The sequence below is a fragment of the Lagenorhynchus albirostris genome, chromosome X (genome assembly GCF_949774975.1).
Source record: "Lagenorhynchus albirostris chromosome X, mLagAlb1.1, whole genome shotgun sequence".
NCBI classification, from domain to species: domain Eukaryota; kingdom Metazoa; phylum Chordata; class Mammalia; order Artiodactyla; family Delphinidae; genus Lagenorhynchus; species Lagenorhynchus albirostris.
Window position 1 is genome coordinate 130,552,324 of NC_083116.1, and position 27,985 is coordinate 130,580,308.

Consider the following 27,985-nt stretch of genomic DNA (forward strand, 5'->3'; position numbering starts at 1 on the left):
TTTGAAGGCGGATGCCAGAGGCGGCAGAAACAGGACGTTTCAGGACTGTTCCAGAGGGATGTTCAAGGCAACTGCTTCCCTGCTTTGAGACACAGCCAGCAAATGCCCCGTCTGAATTGACCAAAGGCCAGGCGGGGTTCAACCTACTTGTGAATGAAAGACTCCCTGTTTCCAGCAAGAGTTGTCAGAGATCCCTCTGCAAGTGTTACAGTTTGTAAATGAGAACAGAAGGGCTTCTGTAGAAACCCGAAAAGCGCAGACAGCAGACGCCAGGGACTTCCCGGCCCCTTCTCTGGACAACCTAACTTGGTTTCCGTACGATCCTTGTTGCTCTGAAGAGTGAATCAGCCGGCACATGCGTGCACCGAAGAGAGGCCCTTGACTCAGAGTTGAGACCGTGTCTCCCGGCAAGAGGACCCAGAGGGCTGGTCCCCCCCGGAGAAGCAGCCGTTCGCTTACCTACAGCTGGCCTGGCCCAGAGACAGCCCTTCAGGTAACCAGCTTTTCTTGAGACGCTAGCAAGGCCGCTCCAGCCCGGCCAGCGACCCGTGGCAGCCCCCTAAGTACGCGTGGCTGCAAGGCACACGGCAGCATCTGGCCGTATGTTAGAGGCAACTTTCTTAAACATGGAAAGCAAAGATATGCATGTCAGATTTTTGCCTTGGGTGATGTCTACAAGGAATGCAGAATTTAGTTCAGAGAGAGAGCGAATGTAACTACGCGAGATGCTAAGAGATTTGGGAGCATGTGGATTGGACGTTGAAGAGATGCTAAGATTCAAAACGGAACCGGGTTTGGGAACAGGGCTCAAGTGTAGTGGAGAAATGAGACTTGCTGCCTGGGGTCTGGAGGACAGCGGGGAACCAGGGGTTGTAATTCTTTCTCCCCTGGAAGAGCATCAAAGGCTACATTATGGGTAATACTTCATTGCCGGGCTTTCTTTCTCTTTTTCTGTATCTTTTTTCTTTTAAATGGTCAAAGTATTCGACTTTTTTGTTTTTGGTAAGTATTCTTTTTTTTTTCTCAAATCTTTATCGGCGTATAATTGCTTTACATTGTTGTGTTAGTTGCTGCTGTATAACAAAGTGCATCAGCTATACGTATGCATATATCCCCATATCCCCTCCCTCTTGCGTCTCCCTCCCACCTTCCCTACCCCACCCCTCTAGGTCGTCACAAAGCATGCAGTTGATCTCCTTGTGCTTATTGAGATATAATTAGCAGATAACATTGTGAGAGTTTGCTGTATACAAAGGGTCAGTTTGATAACATTTCTATGTTGCAATATGATTGCGACAATAGCGTTAGCTAACACTGCTATCACCTCCGTAGTTGCCATTGCTTTTTTGTGTTGAAAACAATTGAGATCTAGTCTCTTAGCAACTTTGACACTTAACATTACAGCAGCATTGAGTGTAATCACTGTGGGTGGGTCAGCTCTCCAGAAAGTATTTACCTACATGTTGCAAGTTTGCATCCTTCAACGTCCTCCCATTTCTCCCACCCACCCCACCCCCTGCAACCACCACCCTACCCTCTGCTCCTTCTTTGTCTCTTTCTTATGGAAAGTTTTCTCTGGTAGCCAACATGGAGAAAAAGCATGCATTGTTCTAAGGGATAAGATGCTGTGTTCATTGGAACAGAAGAATACGCTCCTTCTGTGTAGCTAAGTATAGAGAGCCTATCACTGAAGAGGTAAACCAAAGATTTGATAAAACTAAACCTCGTATGACATTTCCACCATGTGCTCAAGCGGCGTATATACACTCAACTCTAACCCACCAGCAGAACAAGTAGAACCAGTCACATTCCCTAGAAAAGTCAGAAGAAGCCCATAATATGCTTTTTCTGGGGGGAAAAAAAAGATTAAAATAGATGTAAAGAAAACAATCATATCTACTTTATACTATATTATATATTTTCATATTTTATATATGATTATTGTGTAGTATATATTTTATATATACATGTATCTATACATACATATACATAAATGTATTTATTTCATATATAAATACATATAAATTAAAATGTTCATACAGACCTCCTGAGAGGTAAAGATTTGTAGCCAAAAATTGCAACATGGAACAAACGAAAGGGTACGGCGAATGCCGATGGTATGAAACGAAAGCACTTCCAGCTTCCCCCCTCTGCTCAATTTGAGATACGCCATCCAAACTGTCTACATGTTAAAACAGGTCTAGTAGGCAAAGTCCCTGGTGTTCTGTCCTTCCATCAGAGAGTGGAGTCGTTTCATCCACAACATACGTATTGTATGAGTCCAACTCCATGACATTCTGGAAAAGGTAAAATTATGGAGGCAGTAAAAGGATCAGTGGTTGCCAGGGGTTACGATGGGAAGAGGGATGAACGGGCAAAGCACAGAAGATTTTTAGGGCAGTGGAACTACTCTATATGATACTCTAATGGGCTGGGAGGGGTGTACATGGCATTGTACCTTGTCCACCCATGGGATGTATAGCACCGAGAAAGAAGCCTAAAGCTAACTCTGTGCTTTGGAAGATACAGAAAGCAAACAGACAATCACCTTGCAGCGGGTCCCCCACCTGTACACCAGCTACCAGACGCGAAACAGAGGCAGCAAGCCGGGTAGCTCACACCTCACTAAGATCCTTCTTCGAAAGGAATGAGGTAAATAAACAGCCTGGGTCACGGTACGTCTCACCAGGAGTGATGGGAACCCTCAGCCTTGATCCCAACTGAAAGCTTCCCTGCTACAGAGGCAGTGACCACAGAGAGCCATCCAGAGAAACCTGTCTGCGGGGTTTCTCGCTGCCCAAGCCCTGTCCCAGTTGCATGCGATGGTCATCCGGCTGACCACAGGTGCACTGCCCTGTCCTTGTGCTGAGGAGGACGCAGCCTGGGGAGGTGTGAGAAAGCACCTGAACTGCAACGGAGCTTGGAAGGAGCCACCTCTGTTTTGCAGGCAAGGGCTAATGTCCAGAGAACATGAAGCACCAGGAAATGTCAGGCTAGCTCAGAAGGAGAAGGGTGGAAGCACACTGGGGCATTTCTCCTTGGAGAAGGCCCTGCGTACAGTGATCCACGCCTCTGCACACACAGCCAGCCAGCAGCTAGTCTGCACCTTCCCAGGGGACAGCTTAGATGGAGAGGGTGTCACTCTGAAAGGCTGGATGTCCCCAGCTCGGAAGCTCGCCCACCACGCGAGCCAACTTCTCTTCAGACAACTCATGAGCAGAGCTTCTGGGTCACTGCAAAAGCCATGCCAGGTCAAGGGCCACTGACCCCCAGAAGCCCCAAGTTGGCTTCCCTCATGTCTTCATGGCTCCTCATGGCCACAAACAGGCTGCCAGGGACCAGCATTTTTATTACACATAATGTTGCCCAGTCACCCATTGTCATTCTTCCTTTATTGGGTTTCCAGGGAAACAGAGCTAGAAAGTTAGCCCAAGGTCTGATTCTCACGCATCAAGGGACAGGATTGCCAGTTATCTGCAGAAAGTAGCTGTTGTCACCAGACGGCTTTGTAGACAAGTAAATACACGTGTTCTTCCCCTTTCCTATGATCGTTTTGTAGGGACAGCAGCATACTCTCTTGACCCTTTTTTTTTTTCATTTAAAATATATTGGATAGGGCTTCCCTGGTGGTGCAGTGGTTGAGAGTCCACCTGCCGATGCAGGGGACACGGGTTCGTGCCCCGGTCTGGGAAGATCCCACATGCCGCGGAGCGGCTGGGCCCGTGAGCCATGGCCGCTGAGTCTGCGCGTCCGGAGCCTGTGCTCCGCAACGGGAGAGGCCACAGCAGTGAGAGGCCCGCGTACCGCAAAAAAAAAAAAAAAAAAAAAAGGTTAAGATGGGAAATTTTGTTAAATGTGTTTACCACAATCAAAAAATTTTTTAAATATGAATTGGAGATCATTTCATATCAATATTTTCTCACTTAATTTTGCATTTTCCTTTATACTCCTGCCTTCTATATCGGGAATCAGGAATCTCTGGTCTGTTTGGCAAACTCTGCCTGTTTTTGGAAATCAAGTTTAATTGGAGGACAACAAGGGCCAGTCATCTGGGCTGTCCGTGGCCATTTCCATGCTATGACGGCAGAGAGAAGTAGTAGCGACAAGACCATCTGGGCAGAAAAGCCCAAAATATGTACCATCGGCTCTTGATAAACACATGTTCTACATTCTTCTTTATTTTGGCCGCGCCTTGAGGCTTGCAGGACCTTAGTTCCCCGACCAGGGATTGAACCCCGGCCCCGGCAGTGAAAGTGTGGAGTCCAAACCACTGGACCACCAGGGAATTCCCCACATTCTTTTTTTTTTTTAAGTCACATCAGGACTCAAACGCAAAGGCAGACACCCCCAACCAGCTGGTTTTCCCAGCTCGTCAGGCTGGAGCAGAATTCCAACCAGGACGGAGCCACTCCAGCTCTGCCCACAGCCTACCTCCCACATTCTGCTCCCAGATACGCTATTTGCACATTGGCTCCGTTTCACCCAAGGGCCTATCTCAAGGGCGTTCACAGCTTCCTCAAGCTGAAACACGTTCCACTGGAGCGGAACACCCACTTTGTCCAGAGCTTGTGCAAGTGAGAGCCGTGAACCACGACCTTGGTGAGGCCCTAGAATTCCAGAACCTTCAGCAGAAACGTGGCTTTGCTTACTTGCTCCGCGTATGGGATTTAAGATCCATCTGGACCAAACATGGTTCCTGGCAGCCACTCCTGGATCTAGAACACCTCGGGAACTTTCACCTGCAGGGAGATACGTTTCTGTTCTGACAGAGTGCCTCAAAACCGATCACACTCTGACCTAAGCTAGAGCTAACAAAGGCCATGTTCTCCGTTCTAAAGACAGTGTTCAGCATTCGTAAAGCTTTCTGAGTAGGGAAGAACATTCATTCCTTGATGAGTTTTTAGGAGTTAAGATGTTATTGATAGCATCAGAGAGAATCCACGTTTCCCTTCTCGTTACAGACTTACTGTCTGACTTCCTGCATTAGTTCATTTTCTGCTGCCTGTGTTAATATCAACCTCTTTATCTCTTCCAGGAAATACAAGGACAGAGAGGACATGTTACATCTGGAACACTCTTGGTAAGATAGGATGATGGGCACTCGTTCATCTTCTAGGTCTGCCTCTGTGTTCCTTCATGTCGCTTTCTCAGAATGCATTGATAGTAAACTGATCTTTCTAAATTAGTAATTGATCCCTCCCCTCCTGAGAATTCACGATTAATATACACGTTCCACGCACCCTTTCCTGGGAGGCGCTCCCCGGCAGCTACAGAAAGAATTCCACCTCACTCTTTCCGATGCAGCTGTGCGTCCAGTCTTGCCATGGGGCCGGTGTCTGGTTTTCCGTGAAGCCCACGACACAAATTCCATCAGATTCAGATTTCCATCTTTATTTCATGACGCTGCTGGGGATTGGAACACCATTGTCCTGCTGTTTATTTGCGTGCCCAGGGTGGCATCCGTGAAAGGATGAGTTGTTTTTAACTTTAAAAAAAAAAAAGCAAGAAAGAGAGAGAAAAAATTCAAATGCCTAAGAGGTGTATTCAAACTCTTCTGAAATGGGATGATAATATCAAAGTCCCCTAAAAGAGGGAACCCAACTTCCCACTTACAGAAGTAGTGTCAATAAGCAGCATGAAGCCTTGTTGGGTAGCTTGTTTTTCAGGAGCTGGCTGGCTCTGACAGTCAGTGTGCTTCTGGATTTGAAGCCCTCAGCTTGCCGCAGTCTATCTGGTTCCCGTCCGAATATCCTTCTCCTGATGGCAGACGATCTCGGCATTGGAGATGTCGGCTGCTATGGCAACGACACCATAAGGCAAGGACCAGAGAATTGCTCATCTGACACCCCGGTGCAGAGGCCACTGATATCGCATCTGACCCTCGGTCTGTGCAGTTCAAACTATAACAGAATTGTACACACATCATTTCTCTGAACGCCCTTAATCCCGCCTTCTTCCCACACCTGCACGAACGCCAGCTCACACGCATCCTGTGTGTGAATAATCGCTTCACTCTTAAGTATGATCTCCATCAGCACAGTCTCTGGTAGCACAGGCACTACCCTGACGCTGCATCTGAGTCCCACCCTCACGTACCACCGACAGTGCGTAACCAACAAGGACCTCTGTAGAGCACAGGGGGCTCTGCTCAATCCTCTGTAACGACCTAAATGGGAAAAGAATCTGAAACAGCATAGATACACGTCTGTGGATAGCTGAGTCACTGTGCCGCACCCCTGAAACTAACGCAACACGGCTCATCAACCCCACGCTAATATAAAATAAAAAGTAAAGAGAAAAAGAAGACTGTGTCCTCAGTGAGAAGTCACTCTGGACTCTCAATGCTGGATCTCTTATCGTATCTGCCTCGGCACCAGTCGTATATTGTGGAAACTTGGTAAATAATAACGCAGTGGATACTTCTTTGAGGTTTCAGAAGACATTTGAAGTTTTTCCACTGCCTTTTTAAAAATTACTAATTGTCGTTGGACTATAGTTGCTTCACAATGCTGTGTTAGTTTCTGCAGTATAACAAAGTGAATCAGTTAGACGTATACATACAGCCACTCTTTTTTAGATTCCCTTCCCATGTAGGTCACCGCAGAGCACTGAGTAGAGTTCCCTGTGCTACACAGTAGGTTCTCATTAGTTACCTATTTTATATATAGTAGTGTGTCTATGTCCATCCCATTCTCCTAATTCATCCCACCCGCCCAGTATCCATATGTTCGTTCTCAACGTCTGTGTCTCTATTCCTGCTTTGCAAAGAAGTTCATCTGTACCATTTTTCTAGACGCCACATGGAAAAGATATTATACGGTATTCGTTTTTCTCGTCTGGCTTGCTTCACTCTGTATCACAGCCTCTAGGTCCATCCCCAGCTCTGCAAAGCCGTTGTCTTTTGTTCGTTCCTAAGAACGCACGCATGTGTTAATTGGTGACTGGAAAGTTTTCTATTAAGTAGGATGTCACTATGCTTACGGGAAAAGCCTCTGTGTTTGTGCGCTAAGGAGTAAAGCAGTTAACGTCTCCGTCTGCAGGACTCCGAACGTTGACCGCCTTGCCGCGGATGGCGTGATGCTCACCCAGCACATCGCCGCGGCTTCCGTGTGCACGCCAAGCAGAGCCGCTTTCCTAACAGGCAGATACCCTCTCCGATCAGGTTTGTCCTTCCTTCCGTCTAACCACGCAGTGGGCAGGAACATGCTCTTTTTGACTAATCACGTGCGGATTCTCCAGTACAGTGGGAAGAGAACGCTCTAAGTCCCCCATCAGATTGGAGTCCGTAAGAGCTATAGATAATGAGGTGACACCGGTAGAACCCGGTGCATTTGATGGTCTCCTGTGATGTGGATAACCATATAAGGCAGGCGTTGGCAAACTCTTTCTCTAAAGGGCGAGATATTAAATATTTTCATCTTTGTGGGCCATGTAGCCTGTGATACAGCTACACAGCTCTACTGTGGTAGCTTGAGAGCAGCTACAGACCTTACATACATAAATGAGCATGGCTGTGTTCTGATAAAACTTTATTTATGAACACTGAAATTTAAATCTCATATAGTTTCATATGTTATGAAACATACTACTTCTTATTTTTTTCCCCAACCATTAAATAAAACGTACAAAACCATTCTCCACCTGCAGGGGTTATGCAATCAGGTGGTAGGCAACGTTTGCCCCAGGGGGCATAGCTTTTCAACCCTTAGTGTAACATACATAATAATCTACCCCGAGGGATATTAAGGGACCTAACAGGCATTATCATGACTCTGGTTGTGCAAAAGTTTAAGTAACCAAATATGTTTATTCTGAAGAAGAAGAGATAGGGGTCTCCGAAGATTGTTTTCAAATCTCTGCCCGCCGCGTGGAAAAGGAATTTCTTTTGCTCTCTGTGGCCCCAAGAAAAAGATCTGAGACCTCGGAATGATTTTAAAGAGGGAAATACGTCCACAAAATATTCCTCCCCTTCCACCTCAGGGGCTCCAAAATCATCCTCTCTTGCATTAAAAGTCATGCAGATCTTTTGTTATAAAGTTCTGGGGTTTTTGTTTGGTTGGTTTTGGTTTTGGTTTTGGTTTTGTTTTTTGAGAGGTTTTTGGTGTGTTTTCTTTTGTTTCTTTGTTTTTTTGGCTTTTTTGTTTTCTTTTGTTGTTTGTTTTTGGGGGGTTTGGGGCTTTTTGGTTTGGGGGGTTTTTTTGGTTTGTTTTTCAGAGAGGTTTGGAGGGTTTTTTTCTCCCAATCTTCTATCTCCCTGGGGATTTGGGTAGAAACTAGACTAAAAGTTTGAAAGTCTGTATAATGTCCTTCTGCCCTTTGACCCTGAAGCTGACTCCTGGGAGTAGGGACAGACTTCAGACCCTATATCAGCCAGAGTTCTCCAGAGAAACAGAGCCAACAAGATCTATCTATCATCTATCTATCTATCTATCATCATCTATCATCTATCTATCATGTATCTATCTATCTACTATCTATCATCTATCTTTCCATCTATCATCTATCTATTGTCTATCATTTATCTGTCATCTATCTATCTCTAATGTATCTATTCATCTATCATCTCTCTATCCATCTATCATCTATCTATCTATATATCCATCTATCATCTATCTATCTATCTATCATCTGTCTACCTATCTATCCATCTACCATCTATCAATCTATCAGCTGTTTATTTAGGATCTACCATCTCTGTCTCCTACTCTGTAAAGAGATTTATTTTAAGGAACTGGCTAGTGTGACTGTGTGGTTGGCAAGTCCAGAATCCTCAGGGCAGGACAGCAGGCTGGAGACGCAGGTGGGATCTGGTGTTGCAGTCTTGAAGCAGAATCCCTTCTGTGTCTGGAAACCTCAGCTTTTGTCCTGGAGACCTCCAACGGACTGGATGAGGCCACCCACCTGCACGGGGGTCACCTCCTTTAGTTGAAGTCGATTGATTGCAGATGTTAACCAAATCTACACAAGACTTTCACAGCAACACCTAGACCCATGGACTAGTGTTTGCATGGCTGGGGACCGTAGCCTGGTCAAGTTGACCCATCAAAGTGACCCACAGAGACCCTCCTATATATAGTTCTCTGCAACCTGCTCAGGGAAGAATAAATCCTCGACAACATAAGCTGAAACACCCCAACTTTCTTTGTCCTGACCTAGAACTATTTGGTTTTCACTAGCCTTCATTGAACCAGACGCATTCTTGAGGTTTTGGAAAATCTCAGAATTCTCCACATTTCCAAAGCATGATCACTGAGAACTTCATTCGCTCTTTGAACCAAGTGGATCCTCTCTGATCAGACTGAGCTGCAGTCATCGAAAAGGTCTAGGAGGCAAAGAGCATCTTCTAAATCGTGGGTTCTCAACTGCACACTGCAGAGCTTTATAAAAATATTGAACCTACATTTTTAAATGATTGGGTAGACGTCCTGGATCTATCAGGGTCAGGATGAATTATGTCCGTGGCTCCCTACCTTTTCAGCACATGAGAATCATTTGGGGGGACCTTTTAACCATTCCAGATTCCACCCCAGACCAACTAATATCACAGTCTCTGGGGTGATATGATAACCAGGTGTCAGAATATTCTGGAAACCCCTCCCATGATTCCAATGTGCAGACCAGTTTGAGAAGTACTGGATTCTATCAAGAGTTTGGTGAAATCATATAATCATTTTTAATTCTGTTTTCCTTTTCATTTAATTCTCTTTCGGCTTACAACCTTGACACAGCAGGACCGTAAGTCTTCTCGCTAACATTTTCGATTAATGAATCATCTCCTTTGCTGACAAAAATAAAACCCATGAGACCAACCCACGTCGGAAGTAAATTTTCAACTGAATTTTGAATAATGGAGATTTCCACCGAATGTTCTAAGTTAAAGTGATAATAATGATGATACAAATTGATGTCTGATTGTAACATTTCTTTGAAAACGATTGATCAAAGGTATGGTGTCCAGTAATGGTTACCGTGTTCTTCAGTGGACGGGCGTATCTGGAGGACTTCCACCAAATGAAACAACTTTTGCAAAAATATTGAAAGATAAAGGCTATGCCACTGGACTCATAGGTATGGACATTTTCTAAGTATTAAGCACATTACTTTTTTTTTCACATCTTTATTAGAGTATAATTGCCTTACAATGGTGTGTTAGTTTCTGCTCTATAACAAAGTGAATCAGCTATACATATATCCCCATATCTCCTCCCTCTTGTGTCTCCCTCCCACCCTCCCTATCCCACCCCTCTAGGTGATCACAAAGCACTGAGCTGATCTCCCTGGAGCACATTACTTTTATAGGGAGGTTATAGTCAAGTAAGAAGTTTGGAAGTGAAATAGTTGGGACACAGTGGGATTTCTCATTTCTTTTCTAATTTTACCAAATTACCAAAAATTTTCATCATGCTGTTTTTCCCCATTTCCTGTCTAGAAATGTGACCACACAGCTTAGAACCTTCCTGTCTGCTTCCGTGAAGAGCAGGCTTATCTTTCTATACGTCAACAAACCACGTACGTCATGTGTGGAATGAATGAAAATTAGGGACGGCGGTTTCTTGAAAGGGGCCCAAGGAGTCATTATCATGTTATAGTAATAAGTTTTGCTAACAGTCTCCTTTGTCGATCAGAAAGAGCAAAGCTAACTCTTTAGCTCTTTGAATATAGAATCCAATAGATTCGTGGATATATCGCTCGGGAAATCACATGAGGTCTTCTGGGTGATGGACACCATTGGGCTGCTAGAAGGTACACAGAGCGTATCAACACTCCAGCAGTGACAGCAGGGGAGCTAATCACCTTCCACTGACTGAACACGACAGGTGGGGTCTGCAAAACCTCTCACCCACCACCACCCTGACTGTGATGATAATGAATTAGCAAAAGGGACGGAGAATTCTAAAGTCAGGAAATCTTTTGCTCATGCTGGTCACATCAGATGGAGTTTTCTGGAGCCGTGTGACCACTGTGTGCCTTGATTATTGCTCTCCTGTAGACAGTCACAAAGTCAGGTGGAGTCGACTGAATAAGGGTCACCAAAGATAGCAGGTCCTAACTGCTGGAACCTGCAAATATAACCTTACCTAGGGAAAAAGGGTCTTTGCAGATGTGATTCAGTGAAGGGTCTTGACATGAGGAGATGATCCTGGATTATCCAGATTTCCTTATATACAAGGACAAGGGTCCTTTCAAGAGGGAGACAGACACATATCTGACTACAAAGAGGAGTGAGTGAGACCATTGAGGCAGAGATGGGAGGGATGCGGCCACGAGCCTGGGGACGCCTGGAGCCCCCAGAAGCTGGAAGAGGCGGGAAGGACCCTCCCCTGGAGCCTCTGGAGGAAGCACGGCCCTGCCCACGTGCCTTGATTTTGGACTTGCCCTCCAGAACTGTGAGAGCATAAATTCCTGTTGTTTCAAGCCACCAAGTTATGGTACTTTGTTCCAGCAGCACAGGAAATGCTGCTACACAAGGTCCTCATTCCCTTGATGTGACCTGGCCAGGCTGTGGTACAAACAACAGCAAACACTACCCCCACCTCCTCTACATCCCCACCTCATCCCACCACCCAGCAGAGAGCCTAGAACTTGGCAAGCACACCATACCGGCGCCCCCAGGGATGGTCGGACCGTTGTCACGTGTGCGTACTTCTTGCTTTTCAGGAAAATGGCATCTGGGTCTCAACTGTGAATCCTCCGATGATTACTGCCACCACCCGCTCAGCCATGGCTTTGACCATTTCTACGGAATGCCGTTTTCCATGATGGGAGACTGTGAGCCCGGGGAAATGTCTGAAAAGCGCGCAGGCTTGGAGCATAAACTCAACGTCTGCTCGCATGTCATGGCGCTGGCCGCCTTTACACTCACCGCTGGGAAACTCACTCGCCTGGTAGCGGGCTCCTGGACTCTGGTCATCTGCTCAGCCATTGTGGCCCTACTGTGCCTCACGACCTCCTATTTCATGGGTGCCCTGATTGTTCACGCCGACTGCTTTCTGATGCGAAATCACGCCATCACCGAGCAGCCCATGTCCCTTCAAAGGACGACGGCTCTTATGCTCAAGGAGGTCTCATCCTTTGTCAAAAGGTGAGTATCAAAGGTGGCTTCAGGATGAAAATGAATTCGGAATCTGCTTCTTCTGGAATGGGTACTGGCGTGGTGAGACGGTCCCAGCTCAGAAAGACATTTTTTTGGTAAAATGGGGCATAAATGATGTTCCCTGGAACTCAACTGGATCCGTTGAAACCACTGACCAGTCAGTTGAAATTTGCTGCTGTTCCTTCTTATTTTAGAGCCAGACCAGGGAATTCCCTGGGGGTCCAGTGGTTAGGACTCTGAGCTCGCACCGCAGGGGGCACGGGTTCTATCCCTGGTCTGCAAGCCACGTGGCATGGCTAAAAAAAAAGAGCCAGTCCAATTCTTTGAGCACCCCTGGTTACCACAGGGGTGGTATTTAATGAACATATGAAACTGAATCACCTGTAGGTTTTGCAATAAATTCTAAGTATTTTTAAAGCTCTACCATCAGGACCAAGCGGTCCTGTGGCTAACTTCAGCCTGGATGTAAATGTGAGTGACAGTGACAAAGAGACTTACCAGGCCAGACCAGGAGGGACACAATGAAAAGCTACACCAAACGGAGGCCACTTTGTGCTCCCCAAAGGGGTTCCAGTAAAGTGGGTGACTCCATGAAACCCCAACTTACCTGGGTGGTGATCATGTTCCGGAATATTCTTAGAGAGCTCTTGATGGAATTGTCAAATCTGGGTCAGGTGTGAAGCGAATACTTGGCTTTCAAATTAGAACAAACTAACCTGATGTGTCCTTATTAGGTCTAAGAGCTTCACCTTTGCTTCTGTCCTTTAAGGGTGTAGATTAGACCATAAAGATCAGGTGAAGACAGGGGAAGGTGAGGAATTGTCTAGATTGGGGAGAATCAACTTGAGATTAATAACCCCATATACATCATTTTGAAAGTGGGTTTTTTCATGACTATTCCACACCCTAAACTTCATTGCATAAGAGAAGTTGTAAAGAAAACTGAATGTGCAAATCACTTATTCTTTCAGCTAAGTTGGAAATCGAAAAATATACCGAAATAACAATAAAATAAAAGTCAGACCAGATGGCATCCTGGTATTCTATTTTACTTTCATTCGTCCGAAGTCCATAGAGTTAGAAAACGATAATCAGGAAGAAAAAAGACGTATAAAATCGGTGTGGAGGGACTTCCCTGGTGGTCCAGTGGTTAGGACTCTGTGCTTCCACTGCAGGGGGCACGGGTTCGATACCTGGTCGGGAAGCTGAGATCCCACATGCCGTGGCACGGCCAAAAAATTTAAAAATTCATGTGGACTTTTCAAAAGACTTTAGAAGGAAGAAAGTCATCACACTGAAGATTCTCAGACACAGGAACATCGCGCCGTGGAACAGATCTCCGCAGTTGCTGCTGGTGGGTAGAGCAGCACAGTCATGTATCTGAGTAAGGACATGACAATGAAGATTCGTATTTAGCATCTGTGGGAGCTCAATCTCAGGTTGACCAAAAAATAACTCCCATCACATTGTATCTACTTTCAGAAACAAGCAAGGACCTTTCCTCCTCTTCGTGTCCTTTCTACATGTCCACACCCCTCTCATCACTACCGAGAACTTCCGAGGGAGGAGTCCCCATGGGCTGTACGGGGACAACACAGAAGAGATGGATTGGATGGTGGGTAGGTACCTTTTCCAGATGAGAAAGTGATGGTTCCTTGTCCAGAAACTGCAGGAGGGAAGGATGTAAAGAATGAGAGGACCAGGGCTTCCCTGGTGGCGCGGTGGTTGAGAGTCCGCCTGCCGATGCAGGGGACACAGGTTCGTGTCCCGGTCCGGGAAGATCCCGCATGCCGCGGAGCGGCTGGGCCAGTGAACCATGGCCGCTGAGCCTGCGCGTCCGGAGCCTGTGCTCCGCAACAGTGAGAGGCCCGCGTACTGAAAAAAAAAAAAAAAAAAAAATGCAGACCTGGTCAGACTGTATAAAAAAGCAACACCCAAACACCAAAGAAATACACTCGTTTTTTAAAATCTGTAACTTTTAACCAACCACCTTCCCCCATTTTTTCCCACCCCTCACCCTCACGTGCAGTAACCACCAATCTGTTTTCTCTTTCTGTAGGTGTGGCTTTTTGGATCCCACATATAAGTGAGATCACACGGTATTTGTCTTTCTCTGTCTCACATACTGCACTGAGCATAATGCCCTCAGGGTCCATGCATGTCGCTGCAAGTGGCAGGATTTCCTCCTTTCTCAAGGCTGGATAATAGTCCGTTGAATGTATACAACACATTTTCTTTATTCATTCCTCCATCGATGGACACTCGGGTTGCTTCCACGTATCGGCTATCGTAAATACTGCTGCTATGAACATGGGGGTACAGATATTTTTTTATGTGACTCTAAGAAACTTAGAACTGCCACTGAAAACTATTCTTCATCCATGTACAGATGCCTTTGTCACCGTCCTTCCTAGACCATCCTGTTCCCTATTTTTCTCTGTAATCTTCTTTTGCCTCATTTGTAAGGGTTCACGACGTTGTCCTATGCAGCAGGTACACTTGTAGCTTTCCTGAAACTTTTTGGAAACAGGATGGGGCACATACAAAGACATATGTCAATCTTAGATCAAAGATGCTTAGACTAGCACAATTATATTACTGCTGACTCCCATTAAGCTTTAACACTAAAGACTCATTTAAAGGAAGCGTTCCAAAAATCCGGTGTAAGAGTTTCTTCTATTTTGACTGGTACAAACCCATCTATTCTTGCAGGGCAGATCCTTGATACCTTGGACACGGAAGGTTTGACCAACAGTACCCTCGTTTATTTTACGTCGGATCATGGGGGATCCTTAGAGGCTCAGTTTGGAAACCATCAATATGGTGGCTGGAATGGGATATATAAAGGTAAGGGTGAGACATTCCCACATCCATGTGTACTGTCTTCATCTCTTCCCAATAATTCCCAACGCTTTCTCTGGAATGGGAGTTTACAAAGCAAAGTCACAAAAACCAAAGGAGCCCAAATGATCGTTGTGGTCAACAGAATAATGTCCCCAAAGATATCCATGTCCTGACCCCCGTGTGGTGGAAAACCAACACCCAGAATAATAAATAAAACAAAATCTATGCTCTGCCAGGGAGGAACTAAATGTCATCATGTAATTAAAGAGGGAGGGAGAGAAAGAGAGATTTAAAACAGATGGAAAGGTTAAATCACCCAGGTAAGCAACCACTTTGGATTTTCAATCACATTCTTTCCTGTTCATGTTTAAACACAGGTGGCAAAGGCATGGGCGGCTGGGAAGGTGGGATCCGGGTCCCAGGGATACTCCGGTGGCCCGGGGTGCTGCCCGCTGGCCGCCTGATCCACGAACCCACCAGCCTGATGGATGTCTTCCCCACCGTGGTCCAGCTGGGGGGTGGCCAGGTGCCCCATGACAGGTACAGAGCAGCCCAAAGAAGGTAGTTGTGTTTTGTGTAGAGACAACATGTATGTCAAACATCACTGTCACTTTTGTTTGGCATAAAACATCCGTGAGATCAGTATCTGGAAGAACGCTCATCATTCTCTGCTGGGATCCAACGTCTGCTTCACTTTATGCACAAAATGTCCTTCTCTTCTCAGTCTTAAGTGAAGCCATTTGATAATAAGGACGATTGTCACTGAAACGCATCAATGAATTTACTAACGATTCATCACAAGAGATTCCTTTTGATGTAGTGTGGCAGGGACTTTTCATGATCCCAGTTTTTCTTATTTTTTTTATTTATTTATTATTTTATTTATTTATTTTTGGCTGTGTTGGGTCTTCGTTGCTGCACGCGGGCTTTCTCTAGTTGTGGCCGGCGGGGGCTACTCTTCATTGTGGTGCGCGGACTTCTCATTGCGGTGGCTTCTCTTGTCGCGGAGCACGGGCTCTAGGCACGTGGGCTCAGCAGTTGTGGCTCGCGGGCTCAGTAGTTGTGGCTCGTGGGCTTAGTTGCTCCACGGCATGTGGGATCTTCCTGGACCAGGGCTCGAACCCGTGGCCCCTGCACTGGCAGGTGGATTCTTAACCACTGCACCACCAGGGAAGCCCGATTCCAGTTTTTCTTCCTTTAAAAATTATAGAAAATTTGGGAGGAATAGAAAGAAAATAAAATTATTTCGTAAACTTGACAACGTAGAGATGAATACATAATTAAGTTATATGATACCTATATACTATATATATTTAGATATATTATATATTTATATTTTATATATTTGTATAAAATATTCAGTATATATAGAGAGAGATATATGTACATGTCTATATATATTTAGACACTTTATGCATGGACAAAAATTTTAATGGCTTTACAGTATTCTTTCAATTAACCTCTTACAGGTGGACTTCAGCCGTGTTCATTTCGAAAAAAAATCTGGCTTTGTCATTTTACTGCCTGTCATAATTACCTTCTTAGTAAAAATCCCTGGAAGTTGAATTCCTGGGTCAAAGTGTGTGCCCATTTACTAAATCTCTTGATACATTTTGTCAGATTGTTCCCTAGGAATTGCTACTGGCTGTATGTGAGAGCATCTGTTTTTAAAATAATAGAACTAAAATCAATTTAATTTATACATGTAATTTATTTATTATATATATAAACGACACATACAGTATGTGTGTATGCACATATACATATATGTGTGTTATCATTTCCACTGCTTTATCAGCAGAGATGTTGAATATTACATTCTCCTCTTTTCTCTTCTCTTACATTGAATATCATGTCTCTGGTTGATTTTTTTCCCTCCTAATTGGCTGCTGATTTTTAACATTAATTTATAATATCTCATTTGTTTTAAAAATAAAAATTTGTCCATCATGTGTATTACAAATGTATTTTGCTGGAAGATAAAATTCAGCCATATACTGTTGCTTGGTTTTATTTATATATACATTTATATATATTTATACACACACATATGTAAACGTGTGTGTATGTGTATATGAACACACGTTTGGAAATGAAATGATATATATTGTGTATATTCATGGTGTATATATATATGTATATATATATACACCATATATATATGGTGTATCCATGCGGTATGCATATATTTTATGTATATATGGTGGGTATATATATCACATCTCTATGGTATATGTATGTGGTATGTGTATATGTATAGATATTGTATATACAGTATATATAATATATAGTGTATATACTGAATATATAATACATATATTGTGTATATATTATATATTGCATATATAGTATATATATGTCTATTTGTATATAATGATATATATTGTGTATATAATGTATACTTTTTTATATAATGATGTATATTGCGTATATACACTACATATGCATATAGATTTCTTTTATTATATATATTTATGAAATGATTCCAGGTCTTGTTGAAGAATGCCGCATGTTCTATAACGACTTAAAGCTCAAGTCCATATAGAACCAAGCAGGTGTTTCCATTTTGTTCAGCTATTTGTGCCTTCAGAATAAGGCTGGGGGGACCATTACTTCAGCCAAGCAAGCTGGACCCTCCAGCATCTTTTAGCCGAAGGCGCTGTGTGCAGGCGGCTGGGGTGCTGACTGCCCCGGGGCGGCCCTGGGCTTGTTAAGGCCACGCCCACCTTCCAGCAGCCCCGCCCTGAGTCCCTGTGCTCCTGCCTGTAGGGTGATTGACGGCCGGGACCTGCTGCCCTTGCTCCTGGGGACAGCCCAGCACTCGGAGCACGAGTTCTTGATGCATTACTGCGAGAGCTTCCTGCACGCAGCCCGGTGGCACCAACGGAACAGTGAGTAGCCTGCCTGAAGGAGTCATGTCTTGGCCTCCCTTCGCATTTTCTGCTTCTTTGTGGCTTTTGCATGTCCACGCGAGCTCCTTTATTTCCTTCTTGGCGGTAGTTTTCTTCTGATGCCGGCAACGTCCTTTCACTGTCGATCATCCTGTGGTGATCGGAAGGGAATTCTCTGGTCTATGGCTTTCCCGTCCCCCAGACCCATGAGGTGAGGTGCAACTTTTATCATCACACACACACACACACACACACACACTTGTACACACACAGGTGTTCCAACCTGATTCTAACATTTCCAGTCTGTCCTCTTAATCTATATTTGCTTTCCACGTGTCTTAACTTCATGACACCATCTCATACCTATTAGATTAACGATAACTTTGTAAAACAAGCAGTAACATGTTTAGTGAATAATTTTTGCATCTCAAACTTTTCTGGGCTGTTGTGGCCCAACAGTCCTTTCAAAAGAATTGTAAAATCATTTGCAACTATTTTGTTTTAATCCCACAGGAATATCAATATCCATTGTCTTCAACGTATAAATGATTTTGGGGGGGAAAGTGGTATCTTTACAATATCAAGCGTTCCCAAACTGAGGCATGTTATGTCTCCGCACTTCTTATTGAAAAGCTATTCGTCTTACCAAGCACTTTACTCCCTTACCAAGTCATTTCATTGTATTTTAATTGCTTCCATATTTATAGCTGGATTCTCCATCATCGTCTGACTGGAGTTGCTTGAGGTTTTCTGTTTCTATGAATCTTTTTAAATCCAGCTCTTGGATTTACTAAACAACTGTATTTTTAAATTTTCTAACTGCTTGAGTTCTGCCTCTGCCTTGGTCTGTGGTAACAGACTTTCAGCTATTTGAGTTTCTTCTCTTTTCTTCATTTCTGTTTCCCTCTCTATTATTCTGCATTTTGCCCTGACATTTTCTCCCTTTTTTGTGGATTTGCCCTAAGGACTTGGTTTTCTTCCAGGGTTTGGAAAGGCCTATAGCCCTCTTGCAATTCAACTCACTCTTTTTTCTTTATGCCTCAAAACCATTCTCTGGACATGTCCAGTTGTCTGAAACAAGAATAAAAGAATACCTTTTGGAATCCCCCTTACTTGAGGAAGTTACCAATAGATTTTTAAAAAATCTCCCTCCTTTTCCTGTCCATCCTTTCCAGTAGTATCATCATCTGGGATGATTTTTATTGCTACATTTTTGGGTTTTTAAGAATTTCATAACATAGATTTCCTCTTTTAAAATTAAAAAAAAAAAAACTTTCACTCAGGGACTTCCCTGGAAGTCCAGTGGTTAAGACTCCGTGCTTCCACTGCAGAGGGGGACGGGTTCAATCCCTGGTTGGGGAACTCAGATCCTGCATACCATGGGGCGTGACAAAAAAACAAAAACAAAACCTTTCATTCAATTACCTAGCACAATCTACAACTATTTATGCTTACGGATAATTTTTATTGCTACATTTTTGCTTTTTTAAACTTACATACTATAGATTTCCCCTTTTACGATTTTTTAGAAAACTTTCATTCAATTGCACAGTTCGGTCTACCAGCATTTATGCTTAGGGATGATTTCTATTGCTACGCTTTTGATTTTTTAAAGTCACATATTATAGATTTCCCTTTTTAAGGGTTTTGTAAAACTTTCCTTCAGTTCCATAGCCCAACCTCCAAGCACTGCTGTGAGTGGCACCGATACCTGGGATCAACGTTCATCCTCTTTTCCTTTACCCCGTGGCTGCCCCATTACCGAACCTCTCTTCTCTCAGTTATTGGGCAAACATCTCAATTTTTTTTTTCAAGGTAGGTAGGGAGTGTGTTCTTACTTTCTTTTTTTTTTTTAACTTTTCGTTTTTCGGCCGTGCCACGCGTCATGTGGGATCTTAGTTCCCCAACCAGGGATCGAACCCACGCCCCCTGAATTGGGACTGTGGAGCCCTAACCACTGGACCGCCAGGGAAGTCCCCTGTTCCTACTTGCCATGTCTCTTCGACGGCCCCCTCACCGGCCTCCCCAGGTCCACTCTTCATCCCACTCCCATTGTCCACTTAGCCCTCCATGAAAACCTTTCCAGGACCATCCACCATACCGATTCCTCCCTGTGACATGAGCCAGCCCCTCCCCTTCTCTGGGGCAAGAGCTCGGACCCTAGGAGCCCCCGGTCACCAAGCTGCACCCTGTGATTCCAGAACCTGCAGTTAATGCCTCAGGGCCTTTGCACGACCCGTCCCTGCCATCGAGAACATGCTCAGGAGGCTGACCGTTCTCCGTTCTTGACCTTCACGTCCCGCATCCACTATGACCCCACCCCGCACCTTGCACACGTCCGCCTTCCATCACCTGGACCGCTTGTATTTTCTTCCAGGCATCCGGCACTCTTGGCAGTCTTCTCATTTCTGGTGTCTATTTACCGCTCTCTGGCCTGAGTCCCCTCCCTACGACTCTGTCTGTCTTCTCTCTGTACTCATCTGCTGAACGATGAGAACAATCACAGACATTGAATGAGTGTCCGTCCGATGCCGATGAACTTATTTTACTCTGAAAACCCCAGCAGGGGACAATTCCTGTCCCCAGTTCACAGGTGAGAAAACTGACACTTGTTAAGACAACAGGTCGCAGGGCTTCCCTGGGGGTCCTTTGGTTAAGGCTCCGCGCTCCCAACGCAGGGGGCCCGGAGTTCCATCCCTGGTCAGGGAACTAGACCCCACGTGCCACAGCTAAGACCCAGCGCAGCAAAATAAGTAAATAAATATAAAAAAAAAAAACCCAAAAAAGACAGCAGGTCGCCATAAATGCTTTGAAGGGAACAGAAGCCAGTGTTCCCGTAAAAACACCAAACCACAGTGGTGCTAGCCTGGGAACCAGGGCTCGCGCAGGGAAATCTGGTGGCTGTGGGGATGAAGGGAACGGAATGCCCGTCTGACCACGGGTCTTGGTTGCCCACACTTGCTGGCTGCATGGGGACCCCTGGCCTCATCCTCACTCTCCTGTCCAGGTCCCAGGAGCAGCCCCCGCCCTGCCCCGTCTCCCTCCCTGGTCCTCCTACGCCAGGATCCAAGGGAGCCCTCCCGCCTGGTCCTGGAAGAGGCGCGGCCACCAGAGTCCCGCTCGCTGCCCTCTGGCTACACGCGTGGCTTCCCCAGACTTGCTGCCCTGCGAGGATGCCGGGGGGATGCCAGAGGGAGGGTGCGGGCCTCCTTCCCCACGCAGCAGGGAGCCGCGGGGCTCAGGCTGTGCAGTCCTGGGTCTGACCCACGGCGGGCGGCAGTGCTGGTGTGAGGACAGCCTCAGTCTCTTCCTTCCTTCCCTCCTTCCTCCCCTCCTCCCCTCCTTCCTCCCTTCCCTCCTTCCTTCCTTCCTTCCCTCCTTTTCTTGGTGGAACCTTCACAGCTAGAGAGAAGCTCAGGAAAAACATCACTGAGAATTCACTTAGGTAACCACCGTCCAGACAAGTAATTCATTCTTTTTTGTAAACAGCTCTGTGGCGCTCTCCCTCACCATCTTAGCTCCGGCTGCCATAACAAAAGACCACAGAGCAGGGAGCTTAAAATAATGCACACTTATTTCTCACAGTTCTAGAGGCTGGAAGTATGAGATCAAGGTGGCAGCACGGTCTGGTTCTAGGGAGGACTCTCTTCTGGGTCAGATTCGGCCACCTTCTCCCTGTGTCCTCATGTTGGGGAGAGAGAGCTCTGGCCTCTTTCTCTTCTTACAAGGACACAAATCCCATCCCGGGGGCCCCACCTTCACAACATCGTCTCACCCTAATCACCTCCCCAGGCTCTATCTCTTAATCCCATCACGTTGGAGCTCAAGGCTTCCACAATGAATCTGGGGTTGAAGGGGTGGAGGACACACAAACATTCAGTCCATGATATTCACGTCACCATAAAATTCACCCTTTTCGAATGTAAAAATTGAGTGACATTTAGCACTTCACAGTGGGTGCAAACCTCACCGTCATCTAGCTCTGTAACATTTTCATCATCACCTCCAAAATGAAACTCCAAACCCATTAAATAGTCACTCCCCAATCCCCCTCCCCCAGCCCCTGGTAACCATGAACCCACTTTCTGTGTCTGTGGATTTGCCTGTTCTGGACGCTTCCTATAAACGGATCACACACTGTGTGTCCTTCTGTGTCTGGCTTCTTTCTCTGAGCAACGTGTGTTTAAGGTCCATCCACGTGGCAGCCTGTGTCAGAGCTTCACTCCTTTTCATGGCTGTGTGATATTCCACTGTGTGGATGGCCCCCATGCTGTGTATCCATCCATCACTTGATGGACACCTGGGCTGCTTCCAGCCCCTGGCACTTGTGAATCACCCAGCTCTCCAGCAATGTGTCCTGTGTCTCCATGCCAACCCTCCCCAATTCTTGCCCTTCCTCCAGGAGGGGCAGTGTGGAAAGTCCACTACGTGACCCCAGTGTTCCACCCAGACGGAGCCAGTGCCTGCTACGGGAGAGGGGTCTGCCCATGCTTTGGGGACAAAGTAGCCCATCATGACCCACCGTTGCTGTTTGACCTCTCGAGAGACCCTTCCGAGGCCCACGCCCTCACGCCAGACACGGAGTCCTCATTCCATGAGGTGATGGAGAGAATCACAAAGGCCGTGGAGGACCATCGCCGGACGCTCAGCCCGGTTCCACTGCAGCTGGACATGCCGGACAACCTCTGGAAGCCATGGCTCCAGCCCTGCTGTGGTCGGTTCCCCCTCTGCTGGTGCGATCGGGAAGCTGACCCACAGTAGCCGACCGCCCGGGAAAACTAGGTCCCCGCTCCCTAGAGATCTCCGTTGGGGTCAAAATAAAATGGCCTGAAGACAAGCTGTCTGCTTGTGTGGGGCTGAATCCTTTCACCAACTCTAAAGACAAAGTGTGACCGAATTCAGGTTCAGCTTCTCACCGCTCAGGAATACAATACTAAACTGGTACAAACGAACTTATGTACAAAACAGAAATAGAGTCACAGACATAAAAAACAATCTTATTGTTACGAGCGGGCAAAGGGGGTGGAGGGATAAATGGGGAGATTGGGATCAACATATACACATGACTATATATAAAATAGATAACTAATAAGGACCTGCTGTAGAGCACAGGGAACTCTACTCAATACGCTGTAATAACCTCTATGGGAAAAGAATCTGGAAAAGGGTGGATATATGTATATGTATAACTGACTCACTTTGCTGTACACCTGAAACTAACACATTGTAAATTAACTATACTCCAATTTAAAAATAAAGTTACTTTTAAAAAAGAATCAGGGCTTCCCTGGTGGCGCAGTGGTTGAGATTCCGCCCGCCGATGCGGGGGACACAGTGCGCCCCGGTCCGGGAAGATCCCACATGCCACTTAATAGGAGCTGTGCTCTGTCACCTCCCTCCCAGACCCATCCACACCCTTGTCCCTGATACTTTGAAGCCACTAGAGTCTTTGCATTCCTTAAAGTGAACTCAGACCCATAAGATCAAGGCCAGACCCCAGGACCGTTACCCGAAAACTGGGGTCGCCTCTTGGTGGGTGTGCAGCCAAAGACACAACCAAGCCACAATCAGGAGAAGGATTTATCATCTGCAGCAAGTAGGGAGAACACAGCGGCCCTTTCCCAAAGCAGTGTTTCCCGAACCGCAAAACTGGGGAAGCTTTAATCTCAGGGTACATGCATATTCATGGCGGGGGTGGGGAAAACGCTTGGGTGGTACATGCATATTCATGAAGGGGCTTGGGTGGCACATGCATATTCATGAAGGGGCTGGAGCAGGGGAGAATTCAGCATTGCACTGGGGCCGAGGTCCACAGAGTCTAAGCTTTAGTTGACTGAAGTCACAGGGTCAGAAAAGGTCAGTATCCTCCTCCTCCTTTAGGTCCCAGTGGATCTGGTGGTTGAGGCTTCAGACTAATCCCCACTGAAGCGGAACTGGGAGGCGTCACCGCTGGTTTGTGATCTTTGCTACTGTTCCTTCTCTTGCCTGATAACAGCTGGCTCTTTGGTTCCCTTAAGATCATTAATTACCAAGCCCTGTTCAAGGGCAAGCATGGCGGCCAGGCCTAGATCCCAAGACGGCTTCAGCCAAAAATGGCTTCTCTTATGTCAACAAAGCCATGCCTGGTTCCTTCTTACCTGCTTATGCAACCTCCCCCAAATAGTACTTCTCGGGGCAGCAGCTCCCTGGCCCCCATCCCTCTTTCCCATTCCAAAACCCTCAGGACACCCTGTATTTTGTTTGGGTACTTGGCCCAAGTGTCCCCAGGGCTCCTGTTCTGCACAGTTTTGGGGAATCTTGACTGCCTCCAGTGCAGAATTTCTTCAACGGATCAAATCTGGTCTCCACCCTTGCCAAATTCTATGCAAAGCTACTCCTGGGCTCCTGGCTTCCTGCCCCTCCCTCCAGGCCTCAATCTGTGTGGTATTTCCCCAGAAGTCCTCCACTGATAAAAGCGCCCGTAGAATCATCAATAACCCAGGACAAAGAGTGAAGCAATAAACAACGGCCAAGAATGAATCCAGCTAAAGCCATCACCCCGTCAAAAACAAGCCAACTAAATCTACCCGTGAAAAGGCAAAGGTCTCTGCTCCAAACAGAACCTCCAGCCCCATTTCTGTAAATTCCAACACCCCGTTACGCCCCAGGCTTTTGGTTAACACGGAATTCCAATGCCCATCTGGTAAACACTGACCACCAGGCAAACTCCCACGGGCCCGCAGACGCACACACAGAAAGTCGGCTGAGGGGCCAACGAGGCTAACACATTTAAACGCCTCTCCCCTTGGCCATAGAGTAGAAGTCTGGCATCCTGGACCCTCGTGAGTCTGGATTCACATCCTGGTGGCCAGCCTGCAGGAGGCCAGCCTGCGGGGGGATGGGGTGTGCTCACCGTGCCCAGCCCCGGCCAGGATTAATCAGCTCCTTCCTGGCCCCAGTCTCCTGGGAGTGCCCGCCCCGAGAAAGCCACCCAGGAAAACCTGTTTACCAGAGCAATTCCCCGGAGGCCCCAGGACTTTAAGCGGATTAGGGAGGGAGAGGACGCCACACCCCGGATCTCGTGGGCGGGCCCGGGACACGGAGCGCTCGCGGCCAAGTCCTGCGCTCCAGGCTGCGCTCGGCCAGGGGACCCACGGAGCACACGGGACGCGCCGCGCCCACCGCTAGGTGCGCGGGACCCTGCGCCCCGGTGCCTACTGGATCCTGGGGCTGGGGGCACGGGAGTCACCAAAAGGCAGCTGGAGGCCGGCTCTCTGGCCTGCACAGCCGCGGGACGAAAGCGCGTGGGGACAGGCGGGCAGTGCTCGCCCCACGAAACGGGGGGCTGGGGGTGGCGAGGAGACCGGAAGGGAAAGGAACAAAAGAGGGCGGGCCGCGAAGAGGAAGGGGACCTGGCGAGCCACGCCCCGGCAGACAGCGGGCCCAGCCTCTCCTCTCCCCTCCCCTCCCCTCCCCTCCCCTCCCCTCCCCTCCCCTCCCCTCCCCTCCCCTCCCCTCCCCTCCCCTCCCCTCCCCTCCCCTCCCCTCCCCTCCCCTCCCCTCCCCTCCCCTCCCCCCGCTCTCCATACACTTCCGGTCCAACCCCCAGGTCCCCGCCCCGCCCCTCCCCCGCTCTCCATACACTTCCGGTCCAAACCCAGGTCCCCGCCCCTCCCCTCCCCTGCTCTCCATACACTTCCGGTCCAACCCCCAGGTCCTCTCCCCTCCCCCCGCTCTCCATACACTTCCGGTCCAACCCCCAGGTCCCCGCCCCCCCGGCGCGGCCTTGTCCCCTCCCACACTCACTAGGGCGCCACCCACTAGGCTCCCTCCTCCAGGCGGCCCCCCAGCGCGACCACATCCTCCTTCCTGTATTCTCTTGCCACGACCCCCCACATCCATCCCGAGCGCCGGCGTGTCCCCTCCACCCCAAAACGAAGATGCACCCCCTCCTGCACTGGGACAGCCCCCCCCGCCTCCCCCGGAAGGGTGGCGGTGTTCCCCAAACCCTCCAGGATACGCGCCGTCCGCCCCTGGGCGCCCCCTCCCCTCTCCAGCTGTCCGGCCGCGACCCGTCCCCGGAGCGCAGCGGAGACGCGGGAAAGGCGCGCCCGTCCTGCAGTGAGAATTTACTTACACAGCGATGGGAAGGTGGAGACCTGCATGCATTCAGTGAAATAAACCGAATCTGGGCCGACCAGGGCCTTCAAAACCAAAAGCTAGCGCGTTCAACTTTCCTGCGGCGCGTGGGATTAGGCAGTCTTTGGGACCAAAGAATTCGAAAGCTGGAGGCCGTCCTTTGTTAAATCCTAAAGTAGTGGAAAAATACACACACCTTCCCAGCAACCTGGTTTGAAAGGCCGACTTTTCATTCCAAGGGAGAGACGTTTATTTCTGCGTTTTTTGTTTTTTCTTTTCTGTCCAGGGATTCTTTGGCGGTTCTACTCACTGTGTGTTTGCTTCTGAGGACTTGAGAATTCAAAGCAGCGAATGCGTTTAAACCGAATATTCTACTGACAATGGCACATGATCTTGGCACTGGGGATCTTGGTTGCTATGGGAACGACACACTGAGGAATCTATTCCTGCGCTGATGGATCATTTGGATTCTTTCCACTTTTTCACTCTGAGCAATAATGCTGCTACGAACCTTCCTGTACAAATCTTTGTGTGGACACAGCTTGTTTCATGTCTCTTGGGTAGAAAGCAGGAGTACAATGGCTGGTCCTAGGGTCCCAATATCTTGTTTTACATCAAGGAAACCCTTCCGTTGGAACATCATCTCCTAGCTTTTGACCAAAGCAAGCAACAATTTAGATCCAAGTCGACCCCTCTGTGGCCAGTGGGTTTGGATTGACCTTGAAAACCGCCAAGATGTTGGGTCTGACTGCCCAGCACCACCTGTAGAAACAGCCTCTGTGATTTTATGTCTGTAGTTTGTCTCTTTCTACCCCAAATGCAGGCACATTGGGAGCAGGGTCCGGGGGGCGCCCTGTAGCCAGCAAGGAGGTTCTCTTAATTTGTTTTGGTATTTTTTTGGCCGCACAGTGCAGCTTGTGGGGTCTTAGTTCCCCGACCAGGGATCGAACCTGTGTCCCCTGCAGTGAAAGTGCAGAGTCCTAGCCACTGGACCGCCAGGGAAGTCCTGGGATTGTCTTCATTTAAGTCATTGATTCGTTGAGGAAAACACTGAGGCCACTGGCCATGGGCGTTGCTGCATGCCTCGTCCAGCTGTGGGGCTAGAGCATTGTCCACTAGGTGTGTTGGCATTCTTCCACAACCTACTGACTCGCTTGGTCCTCCATCCACCACCAGCCCCACCAGCCCGTCTGCAAGCAGGGCACACCCTGTCTAGGCATTCTGCCAACACAAGCTCATAAGGTGACAGGTGTACAACTCACCTGGTTTGGAGAAACTACCTTTGGTTTCAAGGCAGGAGGACGCCACGCCCAGGACACCATCCTTAACTTCACCTCTCAGTGATTTGCTATGAAATCCTTCACCCTTCCGGCGTAAGCCATTCTCCTCTTGTAAGGCAGTCCCATCTAATTCTTTCTGGCAACCAGGTATGTGTCAGAAATACATACCAAACACGCTGGAAGACCTTTTTGTTCCAAATCCAGGGGTCGAGATCAGCAGTGCTTTTTCGTGAGGGACCACACGGGACTCTGGTCGGCTGCGTGGACCACATAAGGTCCGCCTTACATATCCTCCTTTTTGTTCTGTTTATCTTGTCCAACTCTTGAAAAAAACGTGAAAACCATTCTTCGCTCCAGAGGGACTAACAAAAATAGACCCAGGGTCAGATTTGTCCATCAATTGCTGACCTTTGTCCTAAATCATCAGACAGTGAGGCACCCCTCACGGAGGGAGCACAGCTGGAGGATTCCGTGGCGACGTGGGTCCACAGGTATCCTCTTTGGCTGTGGTTAAACACTTCGCGCTTTCGTCTGCAGGCGAGGGTAGGGTTTGAGAGCCTGGTGACTCAATTTGGATTTGTGATAGCGACACAGGCTCTCCCTCCTTGCCTAGAAGTGAGGTGATGCTGGACGTGACCCTATAGCCCGCAAATGGTCAGGGGGACAGGAGTCCGGACAGGAGACGGAGCCCCGAGACCCCCAGCTCTCTGGCCACCCCTGCCCTGCTTCGGGGTAGCTGTGTGATCACTCATGCATCC

The 27,985-nt window shown here is 47.5% G+C and overlaps 1 protein-coding gene and 1 long non-coding RNA gene across 4 annotated transcripts; one reads left to right on the forward strand and one right to left on the reverse strand.

Moving 5' to 3' along the window:
- On the forward strand, positions 1–22,666 carry ARSL (arylsulfatase L). 2 transcript variants are annotated; one of them, XM_060138488.1, is made up of 11 exons: positions 1–493; positions 5,036–5,080; positions 5,655–5,816; positions 7,041–7,162; positions 9,946–10,068; positions 11,659–12,082; positions 13,577–13,713; positions 14,807–14,941; positions 15,316–15,478; positions 17,708–17,829; positions 22,232–22,666. In XM_060138488.1, the coding sequence occupies exons 2-11, from the start codon at positions 5,058–5,060 to the stop codon at positions 22,588–22,590; spliced, it is 1,770 nt and encodes a 589-aa protein (XP_059994471.1). In that variant the 5' UTR covers positions 1–493; positions 5,036–5,057; the 3' UTR covers positions 22,591–22,666. The 2 variants fall into 2 exon arrangements, with proteins under 2 accessions (XP_059994471.1, XP_059994472.1); XM_060138489.1 differs by lacking the exon at positions 5,655–5,816.
- On the reverse strand, positions 18,324–27,972 carry LOC132513877 (uncharacterized). 2 transcript variants are annotated; one of them, XR_009538561.1, is made up of 3 exons: positions 26,144–27,972; positions 20,157–20,309; positions 18,324–18,900 (listed from the first exon to the last, which is right to left on the reverse strand). It is a non-coding gene; the product is annotated as an uncharacterized LOC132513877 (long non-coding RNA). The 2 variants fall into 2 exon arrangements; XR_009538560.1 differs by having other exon boundaries at positions 20,157–20,312.
- Positions 27,973–27,985: the final 13 nt, after the last annotated feature.

Excerpts from the sequence above, each read along its gene's own strand:
- ARSL (XM_060138488.1), top strand. The coding sequence starts at position 5,058 with ATGTTACATCTGGAACACTCTTG. Across the intron at positions 5,081-5,654 it reads TTACATCTGGAACACTCTTG|CTTGTTTTTCAGGAGCTGGC; the intron begins GTAAGATAGGAT and ends CTTGTTGGGTAG. Across the intron at positions 12,083-13,576 it reads GTCTCATCCTTTGTCAAAAG|AAACAAGCAAGGACCTTTCC; the intron begins GTGAGTATCAAA and ends ATCTACTTTCAG.